Source organism: Bombina bombina, chromosome 6 (genome assembly GCF_027579735.1).
Source record: "Bombina bombina isolate aBomBom1 chromosome 6, aBomBom1.pri, whole genome shotgun sequence".
Taxonomy (NCBI): Eukaryota; Metazoa; Chordata; class Amphibia; order Anura; family Bombinatoridae; genus Bombina; species Bombina bombina.
In genome coordinates, this window is record NC_069504.1 from 114,492,051 (window position 1) to 114,506,032 (window position 13,982).

General features: G+C 41.4%; 1 protein-coding gene across 1 annotated transcript in view; it reads left to right on the top strand.

The window, feature by feature from the left end:
* Positions 1-13,982, top strand: part of HBP1 (HMG-box transcription factor 1) — a 172,918-nt gene that overhangs the window by 113,467 nt on the left and 45,469 nt on the right. The window contains exon 6 of the mRNA XM_053719176.1: positions 3,394-3,506. Coding sequence (XP_053575151.1) covers positions 3,394-3,506 — 113 coding nt within the window. The remainder of the gene's footprint in view (positions 1-3,393; positions 3,507-13,982) is intronic.

Here is a 13,982-nt window from a genome sequence, read left to right on the forward strand (position 1 = left end):
AGAAGCATTCTGGATGTTTAAACTCGACACCAGAATACCCAAAGGACTTAACTCTAGGTATGATTTAATAAATTACTGGGAATAACTCCAGTTCTTTGTTATCTCCCCTAGGTGTAATGCCTACTTTGATATAGCATTTTTTGCTTGTCATTTTTCTTTCTTTTTCATACTCCTTACATATTACATTTTAAAATTTTTCTTTTCCTTTTATATCATCGCAACATTTATAAGGTTAGATACATATGAAACTCCTAGTTCACATATAGCTAATGTTATGAACTTTTTTCTGTACTATATAGTTGCGTTAATATACTCATTTACACTATCGTATATTATTATGTACATTTCGTGCATGTTTGCACCAGCAGTCCTAATTTTTCTGATAATTATTATTATTTTTCCATTGACATTTATTTGGCATATGGTTTGGGTATTGCACTTTATCTCACACTATTTTTAAGTGGATTTATATATTACATCTTCTCCCGGCATACATAGTACCTTTGTCTAATATTTTTGTCCCTTATTTTGACATACATTTAGTCTTTTTGTCCTTTAACCATCCTATTTGTTTCTATGTTCTAAATAATAATTGTATTGATCTTTGCATACATATGGATTTTTATACCATTCATTGCCTATTGGACTACACCAGTAGCGATGGTGTATTTGCTTCACTTATACTATATTCAGTTCTTGACACTTCCAAGCGGGCGGGTTGTTTTTTTTTTTGCTTTTAAATTTTCTTTTAACCAATGAGAATCAACCTAAGGTGTTAAGTTCACCTGTCAGGCACAGCACCTGTATGCTATGATTAAGGCTTCACAGCCGAAACGCGTAAGCCCTGGTGCTGCGCCTGCAAACGTGTCTCTTTGTTCTCCATGATTTTGTTATTTTAAAGAAGTATCAATAAATAAATTTGTTTTATTTTTATCGGAGCATCCAGTACTCTTTCTTTTTGATGTTCATTGCTCCAGACCCACTGGTTTGCTGCCGAATCGGAGTCTCTACAGTTCCTCCTTGCAACTGCCCTGCCCCCACCCTTCCTCAAAGTTGCCGCTGCTGCAGATCTACCTGCGGATCTACCTGCTGTGCTGGACACCATTGGATTTCTTATCCCTCCCATATACTCACACGGAGGTGGATATAAAGGCGAATGCCGATTTGGATGCTGCTACCCCTTGGAGGTCTACACGAATTCGGAGCCAGCTTCAACTACAGAGCGACCTAAGTACACACTGCTCAGCACGAGTCAGCCGAAAGTTTTTCGTCCTTGTGAGCTGAGGAACCACTAGTTTGAGGTGAGTCTGGCACATGATACGCCAGCGTTCCCTTTGTCTCCTATGACATTATACATTTATCAACGCTGATACCTGCTTATTTGAGAGTGTGTTTATTAGTGACTGTATCCATTTGCTGTATGGGGTTTCGAGGGCAGTTACATTGTGCAACGAACATTGCTATATTTACACAGCTAGTGTGACCCACCTGTCTGTTATCTTTTCTTGCATATATCGCTATCTGAATAAGGAAATAAAAAAATGGGTTTCATGTCCCTTTTTAATTAAAGAAAGTGTCCCTAAACTATTTCTTTGGCTTTATCAACTAGGCCTGCAAAAAGCCCGGGATCTGATCTAGCTAAGGATGAAACTGATACTTTTATTTTTAAATATGCTAACATATAAAATGCACTTATTTTGGTATTTATTGTTTTTATTTAGGTAGTAATGATGAACTGGAAGCGACACATTAAAGTTAATCTATTATTTAAAAGTTTATTTAAATGAAAATTACAACAAAGATCTCTAATTTCTAAATTGAAGCTTCACAGCTGCTGGAGTTGTTCTACTGTGGCTGTCATTTTCAGTATTATAGATACAGAAACACCAGTTGTATAGAACACCCTACAAAGTACATGAATTAGAATGATATGTAGTCATTATATGTTGCATCTGTTATCCGACAACTTAACAATGGTCATCAATTACAATAAAGCGAAAACAAAGAGCATTATTATTATTAGTTATTTGTAGAACGCCAACAGGTTCCGCAGGGCTAACATTGAATGAAACGAAAGACATCTGTGCATATGTTCTACAAAGATCTTCAGCTCACATCCTCTCAACTGTTGGGTCCAAAAGTAGTAGCCCATCCCCTGTATCTTGCAGAGCGCAAGTGGGGCCACAGGTCCTTGTGTCTAGAAAGAAAACCCAATGAGAGGCTTGTGTATTTTCAACAAACTTAAAATATTTCATCCATTTAGTCAGTGAAGTAGTCTTTTATACAAAGTAAGAAATAAGTTCCCTCTTTAACCTTCCTCGACTTACATAAAAAGAGCCAGAGGGGTTGAATAGAAATGAAAAGAATCATAACAGAAATGAAGGTAAAAAGATGTAGCCCAGCCACCCATCCACCTGCTCAGCTTCGTTCATCCGCTAATGTTTTTGTTGCTCTTATAACCCTAAGACTGATGAGTCTAGCCCTTCCTTGATCTTGTCGCCTCATAAGTTACGTAAAGAAAGTTCATATAAAACCCCTCCAAAGTCTCGTCAGTTAATACTGATAACAATTACACATGATCCTGTTCACAGGAGTATTAAGAACAATCAATCCCTAATATAATATGTATGTGAAGGAAACGTGTTTATATATATATATACATATAGCGGTAAACCAACAGATTATCATTCACGATGTAACACACTGTTGTGGAATATCTACCTTACCGGATCCACACATCCATCCGTGTGAATACACATCTCACCAGAGGTCCGCAATGCATGTAGGATCCAGAAAGGGCTCCCAAGGTATCCGTTTTCCTCTCGGGCTAAAGGCTGTGAAACACGCCGATGCCGTTAAAGTGAATGCAGCTGCAAGGGCTCTCCTTCACGCCAACAATTAAATTTAAGCAAGACTTCCAAGATTAGCAGTAGCATTCACTAGTGCGGATAGAAGCAAAAGGGAAGGTTTATGGTTAAAACGTCCATTTTATTTGACACACAATAAAAAAACACTTAGGGCACAGCACACAGGCACTAACAGTTTGTTAGTGCCTGTTGCTGTTGCCCTAGGTGTTTTTTTATTATGCGTCAAATAAAATGGACGTTTTAACCATAAACCTTCCCTTTTGCATCTATCCGCACTAGTGAATGCTACTTCTAATCTTGGAAGTCTATCTTGCTGATTCCCCATTACATTTTATATCTAGAAAAATATTCAATTTATTCAGTCTGAACAAACTATATTCCTTCAGGTACAATGTTTGTTATATGGCTTAGCCACATTGTCCGTGTCAGGATGGTATTTGGAGACGTAGGTTGGACAGCATTTGGGTGGTAGGTTTAATATCACGTCTTTCTATTATTTTAATGCAATTAATTATTTTTTTTTCAGGCACACGTTTATGTTTTCATAAAGGGCGCAAAAAAATATGGCAGGATGTAGAAGATTTTGCGAAAACAGAACATTGTAGAAACGAGAGTGGATATGCAACAGCCACTTTTAAGGTATATTTTTGTCTCTATCCTGAAATGTTCTAGTTGTTTGAGTCATAATTGTCTTTCAAAATTATTTCTTTCTAATGACACAGGGTGAGTTCATGGATCATCAGTAATTACTGGTTGGGAATATCACTCCTGGCCTGCAGAGGAGGCAAAGAGCTGTTAAGTATCACTTCCCTACCCACAATCCCCCAGTCATTCTCTTTGCCTGTAGTGCAAGGAGGAGGTGAAGTTTAGTTGTCTGATGAGAAGTTTTCTTCAATCAAGATTTTTTTTTTTTTTTTAAAGTTTAATTTTTTTATTGAGGAAAAAACAAAAGTTTACAATTAAATCAGGCTATAATTTACATAATTACATATTACGCAATAACCTCATGGAACCTAGATGGAAAATACACACAAATACAACCTACTGCATAGGTATCACCTGTATGCTGTAACAAAGCATAATACATTCTAATCCTCTGTTTTATATCTCCATATTACAAAACAGACTTCATCTGGCAGATACAGAACATAAAAACAGACAGTTGGAGGCTAATATGTTACAGAGATAATAAGAACATTTATGGCGTTAGAGTATGTTTTAGAACACCTATGTTGTCAGTATAATTCACTCTAAATACAAACTGTAATTGCCTTTAAAGAAAAACAAATTAACCTCATGTTTTCATAATAAGAACAGTCAATAAATCCCCGTATATTAACAATTTGTTTTATAGAAGCAGCAGCTTTAAGTCAGAGCAGCCTTAACCTAAAATGTATGTAAATTTCTAAGGCAAAAATATAGCAACTAGCCCTTTAATAAATCACTATAAATGGATGGGTACTTTTCAGGGAATAATGCGCTCTCCCGTTAGATGGATCCAGTAAGTTACTATTGTAGGGCATACTTATATAGTATAAAACTAAGTAAAGGGACATATAACAGTAAAGTTGAACACATATTTCACTGAAACCAGACATAGCTATGGAGCATATACTATCCTATGCTATCAAGTCCCAAGTTATATAGCATAGTAATTATTGGGAGACATAGTAAGTACTTGTATGCCCTTAATGAATCTGGTGTATGGCATTAAATGAAAGATTCCTTAAAACCAGAGGGTCAGCTGCTATTAGATATAATCTTGGGTTTTTAGATTAACAATGCAGATATATACATATACGAAATTATTTATTTCTCCTGTTAAGTGTGGTCAGTCCACGGGTCATCATTACTTCTGGGATATTATCTCCTCCCCTACAGGAAGTGCAAGAGGATTCACCCAGCAGAGCTGCTATATAGCTCCTCCCCTCTACGTCACCTCCAGTCATTCTCTTGCACCCAACGAATAGATAGGATGTGTGAGAGGACTGTGGTGATTTAATTAGTTTATTACCTTCAATCAAAAGTTTGTTATTTTATAATAGCACCGGAGTGTGTTATTCATTCTCTGGTAGAATTTGAAGAAGAATCTACCTGAGTTTTTTCTATGATTTTAGCCGGAGTAGTTAAGATCATATTGCTGTTTCTCGGCCATCTGAGGAAAGGTAAACTCCAGATCAGGGGACAGCGGGCAGATTAATCTGCAAAGAGGTATGTAGCAGTTTGTTATTTTCTGACATGGAATTGATGAGAAAATCCTGCCATACCGTTATAATGTAAACTCAGCCTTAAATGCAGTAGATGTAGCTGGTATCAGGCTGTCATGTATGTATATTTTACACTTCAGTATTCTGGGGAATGGTACTTCACTGGATTTATACTGTATGCATAGACTTAACCTAATTTGCAGGGACTTGCAATAGGTTTTAAATAACAATTAATTTATTGAGGTTAAACGTTTTTTTGCTGGCATGTAAAAACGTTTATTTCTCTGAGGTACTGGGTGAAAAAATGTTTTGGGCACTATTTTTTCCACTTGGCAATAGTTTTGTTTAAATTAAAGCAGTTTACTGATCTCTCTCACTGTTATGTGTGAGGGGGAGGGGCCATTTTTGGCGCTTTTACTACGCATCAAAAAACTCAGTCAGAGGTTCATTTTCTTCCTGCATGATCCGGTTCATCTCTACAGAACTCAGGGATCTCCAAAGCCTTTTTTGAGGGAGGTAATCATTCACAGCAGAGCTGTGAAGATTGTAGTTGACTGTGATAAAAAACGTTTATTTGTGTATTTTTTCTGCTGCCAGGGTTAGTTATCCTTTGCTAATGGGAACAATCCTTTGCTAAAATTGTATATTTCTTACAAAGATTTGATGCTATAACTTAATTATTTTCAACTGTCATCATTTTTTCTGTGCTTCTTATAGGCACAGTTCGTTTTCATATTATTGTAAATTACTTGAAAAGCATTTCCAAGTTGCTAGTTTATTGCTAGTGTGTTAAACATGTCTGATTCAGAGGAAGATACATGTGCTATATGTGCTAATGCCAAAGTGGAGCCCAATAGAAATTTATGTACTAATTGTATTGATGTTACTTTAAATAAAAGTCAATCTGTACAAACTGAACATATTTCACATAACAACGAGGGGAGAGTTATGCCGACTAACTCGCCTCACGTGTCAGTACCTGCATCTCCCGCTCGGGAGGTGCGTGATATTGTAGCGCCGAGTACATCTGGGCGGCCATTTCAAATCACATTACAGGATATGGCTACTGTTATAACTGAAGTTTTGGCTAAATTACCAGAACTTAGAGGCAAGCGTGATCACTCTGGGGTGAGAACAGAGTGCGCTGATAATATTAGGGCCATGTCAGACACTGCGTCACAGGTGGCAGAACATGAGGACGGAGAACTTCATTCTGTGGGTGACGGTTCTGATCCAAACAGACTGGATTCAGATATTTCAAATTTTAAATTTAAGCTGGAAAACCTCCGTGTATTACTAGGGGAGGTGTTAGCGGCTCTGAATGATTGTAACACAGTTGCAATACCAGAGAAAATGTGTAGGTTGGATAAATATTTTGCGGTACCGGCGAGTACTGATGTTTTTCCTATACCTAAGAGACTTACTGAAATTGTTACTAAGGAGTGGGATAGGCCCGGTGTGCCGTTCTCACCTCCTCCGATATTTAGAAAAATGTTTCCAATAGACGCCACCACACGGGACTTATGGCAAACGGTCCCTAAGGTGGAGGGAGCAGTTTCTACTTTAGCTAAGCGTACCACTATCCCGGTGGAGGATAGCTGTGCTTTTTCAGATCCAATGGATAAAAAATTAGAGGGTTACCTTAAGAAAATGTTTGTTCAACAAGGTTTTATATTGCAACCTCTTGCATGTATTGCGCCTGTTACGGCTGCAGCAGCATTTTGGTTTGAGTCTCTGGAAGAGACACTTGAATCATCTACACTAGATGAGATTACACTCAAACTTAAAACCCTTAAGTTAGCTAACTCATTTATTTCAGATGCCGTAGTACATTTAACTAAACTTACGGCTAAGAATTCCGGATTTGCCATTCAGGCACGCAGAGCACTGTGGCTAAAATCCTGGTCAGCTGATGTTACTTCTAAATCTAAATTGCTTAATATACCTTTCAAAGGGCAGACCTTATTCGGGCCCGGGTTGAAGGAGATTATCGCTGACATTACAGGAGGTAAAGGCCATGCCCTGCCTCAGGACAAAGCCAAACCTAGGGCTAGACAGTCTAATTTTCGTTCCTTTCGTAATTTTAAAGCAGGAACAGCATCAACTTCCTCTGCACCAAAACAGGAAGGAGCTGTTGCTCGCTACAGACAAGGCTGGAAACCTAACCAGTCCTGGAACAAGGGCAAGCAGGCCAGGAAACCTGCTGCTGCCCCTAAGACAGCATGAATCGAGGGCCCCCGATCCGGGATCGGATCTAGTAGGGGGCAGACTTTCTCTCTTCGCCCAGGCTTGGGCAAGAGATGTTCAGGATCCCTGGGCGTTAGAGATCATATCTCAGGGATACCTTCTGGACTTCAAAGCCTCTCCCCCAAGAGGGAGATTTCATCTGTCAAGGTTGTCAACAAACCAAATAAAGAAAGAAGCGTTCCTACGCTGCGTACAAGATCTTTTATTAATGGGAGTGATCCATCCAGTTCCGCGGTCGGAACAAGGACAAGGGTTTTACTCAAATCTGTTTGTAGTTCCCAAAAAAGAGGGAACTTTCAGGCCAATCTTGGATTTAAAGATCCTAAACAAATTCCTAAGAGTTCCATCATTCAAGATGGAAACTATTCGAACAATTTTGCCCATGATCCAAGAGGGTCAGTACATGACCACAGTGGATTTAAAGGATGCTTACCTTCACATACCGATTCACAGAAATCATTACCGGTATCTAAGGTTTGCCTTTCTAGACAGGCATTACCAGTTTGTAGCTCTTCCATTCGGATTGGCTACGGCTCCAAGAATCTTCACAAAGGTTCTGGGTACTCTTCTGGCGGTACTAAGACCGCGAGGAATTTCGGTAGCTCCGTACCTAGACGACATTCTGATACAAGCTTCAAGCTTTCAAACTGCCAAGTCTCATACAGAGTTAGTACTGGCATTTCTAAGGTCGCATGGATGGAAGGTGAACGAAAAGAAGAGTTCTCTCTTTCCACTCACAAGAGTTCCCTTCTTGGGGACTCTGATAGATTCTGTAGAAATGAAGATTTACCTGACAGAAGACAGGTTAACAAAGCTTCAAAATGCATGCCGGGTCCTTCATTCCATTCAACACCCGTCAGTAGCTCAATGCATGGAGGTGATCGGCTTAATGGTAGCGGCAATGGACAATAGTACCTTTTGCACGCCTACATCTCAGACCGCTGCAATTGTGCATGCTAAGTCAGTGGAATGGGGATTACTCAGATTTGTCCCCCACTCTGAATCTGAATCAAGAGACCAGAAATTCTCTTCTATGGTGGCTTTATCGGCCACACCTGTCCAGGGGGATGCCATTCAGCAGGCCAGACTGGACAATTGTAACAACAGACGCCAGCCTACTAGGTTGGGGTGCTGTCTGGAATTCTCTGAAGGCTCAGGGACTATGGAATCAGGAGGAGAGTCTCCTTCCAATAAACATTCTGGAATTGAGAGCAGTTCTCAATGCCCTTCTGGCTTGGCCTCAGTTAACAACTCGGGGGTTCATCAGGTTTCAGTCGGACAACATCACGACTGTAGCTTACATCAACCATCAGGGAGGGACAAGAAGCTCCCTAGCAATGATGGAAGTATCAAAGATAATTCGCTGGGCAGAGTCTCACTCTTGCCACATGTCTGCAATCCACATCCCGGGAGTGGAGAACTGGGAGGCGGATTTCTTAAGTCGTCAGACTTTTCATCCGGGGGAGTGGGAACTTCATCCGGAGGTCTTTGCCCAGATACTTCGACGTTGGGGCAAACCAGAGATAGATCTCATGGCGTCTCGTCAGAACGCCAAGCTTCCTCGCTACGGGTCCAGATCCAGGGATCCGGGAGCGGTTCTGATAGATGCTTTGACAGCACCTTGGACCTTCGGGATGGCTTATGTGTTTCCACCCTTCCCGATGCTTCCTCGATTGATTGCCAGAATCAAACAAGAGAGAGCATCAGTGATTCTAATAGCACCTGCATGGCCACGCAGGACTTGGTATGCAGATCTAGTGGACATGTCATCCTGTCCGCCTTGGTCTCTACCTCTGAAACAGGACCTTCTGATCCAGGGTCCATTCAAGCATCAAAATCTAACTTCTCTGAAGCTGACTGCTTGGAAATTGAACGCTTGATTTTATCAAAACGTGGTTTTTCTGAGCCAGTTATTGATACCTTAATACAGGCTAGGAAGCCTGTTACCAGAAGGATTTACCATAAAATATGGCGTAAATACTTATATTGGTGCGAATCCAAGAGTTACTCATGGAGTAAGGTTAGGATTCCAAGGATATTGTCTTTTCTACAAGAAGGTTTAGAAAAGGGGTTATCCGCTAGTTCTTTAAAGGGACAGATTTCAGCTCTGTCCATTCTTTTACACAAACGTCTGTCAGAAGTTCCGGACGTTCAAGCTTTTTGTCAGGCTTTAGCTAGGATCAAGCCTGTGTTTAAAACTGTTGCTCCGCCATGGAGTTTGAACTTAGTTCTTAATGTTTTACAGGGTGTTCCGTTTGAACCCCTTCATTCCATTGATATCAAATTGTTATCTTGGAAAGTTCTGTTTTTAATGGCTATTTCCTCGGCTCGAAGAGTTTCTGAGTTATCTCCCTTACATTGTGATTCTCCTTATCTGATTTTTCATTCAGACAAGGTAGTTCTGCGTACTAAACCTGGGTTCCTACCTAAGGTGGTCACTAACAGGAATATCAATCAAGAGATTGTTGTTCCATCTTTGTGTCCTAATCCTTCCTCGAAGAAGGAACGTCTGCTACACAATCTAGATGTAGTCCGTGCCCTGAAATTTTATCTACAGGCAACTAAGGATTTTCGTCAAACGTCTTCTCTGTTTGTCGTTTATTCTGGTCAGAGGAGAGGTCAAAAAGCTTCGGCTACCTCTCTCTCTTTTTGGCTTCGTAGCATAATACGATTAGCCTATGAGACTGCTGGACAGCAGCCTCCTGAAAGAATTACAGCTCATTCTACTAGAGCTGTGGCTTCCACTTGGGCCTTTAAGAATGAGGCTTCTGTTGAACAGATTTGCAAGGCTGCAACTTGGTCTTCTCTTCATACTTTTTCCAAATTTTACAAATTTGACACTTTTGCTTCTTCGGAGGCTGTTTTTGGGAGAAAGGTTCTTCAGGCAGTGGTTCCCTCCGTATAAAGAGCCTGCCTGTCCCTCCCGTCATCCGTGTACTTTTGCTTTGGTATTGGTATCCCAGAAGTAATGATGACCCGTGGACTGACCACACTTAACAGGAGAAAACAAAATTTATGCTTACCTGATAAATTCATTTCTCCTGTAGTGTGGTCAGTCCACGGCCCGCCCTGTTTTTTATGGCAGGCTAAAAAAAATTTTGGATTATACTCCAGTCACCACTACACCCTTGGGCTTCTCCTTTCTCGTTGGTCCTTTGGTCGAATGACTGGAGGTGACGTAGAGGGGAGGAGCTATATAGCAGCTCTGCTGGGTGAATCCTCTTGCACTTCCTGTAGGGGAGGAGATAATATCCCAGAAGTAATGATGACCCGTGGACTGACCACACTACAGGAGAAATGAATTTATCAGGTAAGCATAAATTTTGTTATCCCCCAGAGTTCTTCCACAACAGTCCGGAGAGGGTTTACATTATAGATATGGCACTCTAATGTCTATGTATAACTATGAAACCGACTGTGGCATGTACCTGCATTAGAGCAAATAGATCCTAAAGTCATCGGCCCCACATAATTGCACTCCATTTCTGCATTATAGGCTGTCAATATAAGCCTAACCCTTCTACCCCACTCCGGTTTTATGAATAGCTGTGTGAGATGGCGTATATGCGGAACTGAGTCCTTGTATACCAAGTTGGCTAGGCATCCGACGGACTCGTTGAGCTCTGTAACGAGGCTCTAGCTGAAGTGAGGGCCGAGGCATGCGACTCCAGTGAAGGCCTTGAACGGCATAATCTCCAACGCCGCGGGCAAAGGCAGCATCTGAAGGGTGAACAATCCTCAGCCAATTCAGGGGTCGTTCAGCTTCACGTTGATGTGAGACAGACGTTGTGGGTATGGACTGCATCTTTAGCGGCTTCTTTTTTACACTGCCCATTCCTATGTTTCCAATGCCAGGAATGCGGGACCGGAGGTCTCCAGTTACCTGGACGTACACTTTGTCTCTCTGTCCTGACTCTGGCCCCGAACTGTTCTCCGGTGTAGCCTCTCCACCCGCAGCATCAGGCAATAGCGCATTGGTCAACAAAGCGGGTGAGTGTGTTATTGGGGTGTTAGATCCTATGGACATCGCCAGAGGTACAGAAATATTGGGTGATATTTCCGTTTGTGGTTTCTTAGGGTGATCGTGCATCTCGGAGGTATCCAAACTGTTCCATGCTAACTTCATATGCTGTATCATGAGGTCCGTCCTATCTGACAGCCATTTATCCAGAGCCATGACCAGGGATATTTCTGTCGGCTGCATTTTGTTTGTTGTAGGGAAAGGGATATAACTTTTAGTAGTTATTGGGGAATGATCAGCATATACAGCTGCTTGTCCTGTGTCTGCAGGATAATGGGGAGGGCTAGATGAAGGCTTAGGCCGGTAGTAGGCCTCTGCTGCGCACCACATCTGTTAGGTCTTCCGGGCTGAAATCTGGGTGAATAAGTATATTTTTCTATTCAGCAGGTTCTGGATTGTAAAATACTGCTAAAAAATAGCTCAGTTTATGAGATCTCAGAGCAATAATCAGCGGTCTTATCTGCTCATGTAACCAGCCTTAGAGAAAAGCAGCCATCTTGGTTGCTGTTTCGACACGCCCCCCCTTCAATCAAGATTTTATTATTTTTAAAGCAGAGTAAGCTTACTCTGATCTTTCCTGGAGTCTAGCCTTAGTCCACGTCAGTCTCTTCAGTAGGGCAGTGGTGACTTTTGAGCACTTGGGAACTTGTGGGGTACAATCCTCACTGCGTTTTCTTAACAATTTGCTGCCCTATTCAGAAAGCCTGAGTAGGTTTACTCAGATTGTTTCTTTCTTCACAGGTCCATGTGAGGTGCTGCATCCTCTCAAACCAGGTGAGCTGTCCTGCTGCCGGACAGCATTTTTTAGGTAAGTTCCATTTAATTTTTCTTTTGTAAAGGAGAATCTGGCACTTTTTACAGCTAGGGGCTGTGCTATCAATGGTACATTACGTTTTATTGTAAAACCTTCATGTTTGGGGTTAATTGGCAGTCATTGGCATTGAGACTTTGAGGAGCAGGGATTCTTGGTGGCTCAGTTAGTTCCGGTTTGTTATTATGGGCTTTATCTTTTTTAACATGTCAGTTTGTGTTTTTAAGCCATTTCAGGCAGTTAGGAGCTCTTTAACCGCTAGGACCACTTAGTACATGAAAAGGGGAGGGTCCTTGTTGAAGTGGTTCTCCTTTTTTGCGCGCTTTCAGTGCGACTGTGGAAACTGACAGAGAGCTGCGGAGCTGTTAAGTAGTTGTTGGCTGCTCCGGTCTCCGTTTTCACTACTATGCCATTTTCAGGTCCGGATCGTTTCTTCTGTGAAAGAAGTCGCTCCGTGGGCTGCAAGACAGGTAGGCACCTCAGTAAGGCTGCTGAGGTGTTTAGGTTGCCTGGGTCAATTTGTTTTTTGCTTACATACGTTAAGGCATATTACTAATTTCTTAAGGACACAGTACATTATTATTATTATTATTTTTTAAATAAAGACTTTTTATTTTATTTTGCACTTTATTGTTATTATTGCATAAGATGGATCAAGAGGCCTTTCAAGTTCCTGCTTGCCAGATATGTTTTGATGCCCAGGTGGAACCTCCAGTTCCTTTTTGTTCTTCATACATTGAGAGAACCTTAAGCTATAGAGATAAAATGTTTGACCATGAGCTACCATTATCCCAGGCGAATGCTGTTCAGGTGTCTCCTGTAGCAGACATTCCGCAGCTTTCTCTTCAAGCGTCCCAACCTTTTCAGTCTCCACATGCAGTGCCCTGCGTTTCTTCTTGCAATCTGGTAGGATTTTCTTTACAGGACATTGCCTCCCAGGCATCCTCTGCGGTATCTGAGGCTTTGTCTGCTTTCCCCATGCTGCAGGGAAGGCGTAAAAGGAAACTTAAGGAATCAGTTAGTAAGGTTTCTGATCAAGCTGTGGCTATCCAGAGTGTCCCTTCTCATAAGCCTGAGGAAGAAGACATGTCGGTAGCATCGGAGGGTGGAAATCTCAGACTCAGATATTGTAATTCCTTCTGACGCTGAAGTGGTATCCTTCAGATTTAAGCTAGAACACCTTCAATTATTACTTAAGGAGGTTTTGGCTACTTTGGACGACTCCGACACCACTATCATAGTTAACCCTAAAAAGTCTAGTAAATTGAACAAATACTTTGATGTTCCCTTTGCGGTGGAGGTTTTTCCGGTTCCAGACTACTACGACGTGCTACGGAGATTATTGCTCAAGAATGGGAAAGACCTGGTATTCCTTTTTCTCCATCTCCTATTTTTAAGAAGATGTTTCCTATAGCGGACTTCATTAAGGAGTCGTGGCAGACGGTTCCTAAGGTAGAAGGAGCGATCTCCACATTGGCTAAGAGGACTACTATTCCCATAGAGGATAGTTGTTCTTTTAAGGATCCAATGGATAAAACATTGAAGGACTTGCTAAAGAAGATGTATGTCCACCAGGGTCTACAATGGCAACCTGCGGTGTGTATCGCCACTGTTGCCAGCGCTGCAGCTTACTGGTTCTATGCATTGTCTGAATCTCTTCAGATGGATACTCCTCTTGAGGAGATCCAGGACAGGTTTAAGGCCCTTAAGTTAGCCAATTCCTTTATTACAGACGCTTCCTTACAGGTTATTAAACTGGGAGCCAAAATTTCCGGCTTTGTGGTCCTAGCCCCGCAGAGCCTTGTGGGTTGAAGTCCTGGTCTGTAGAT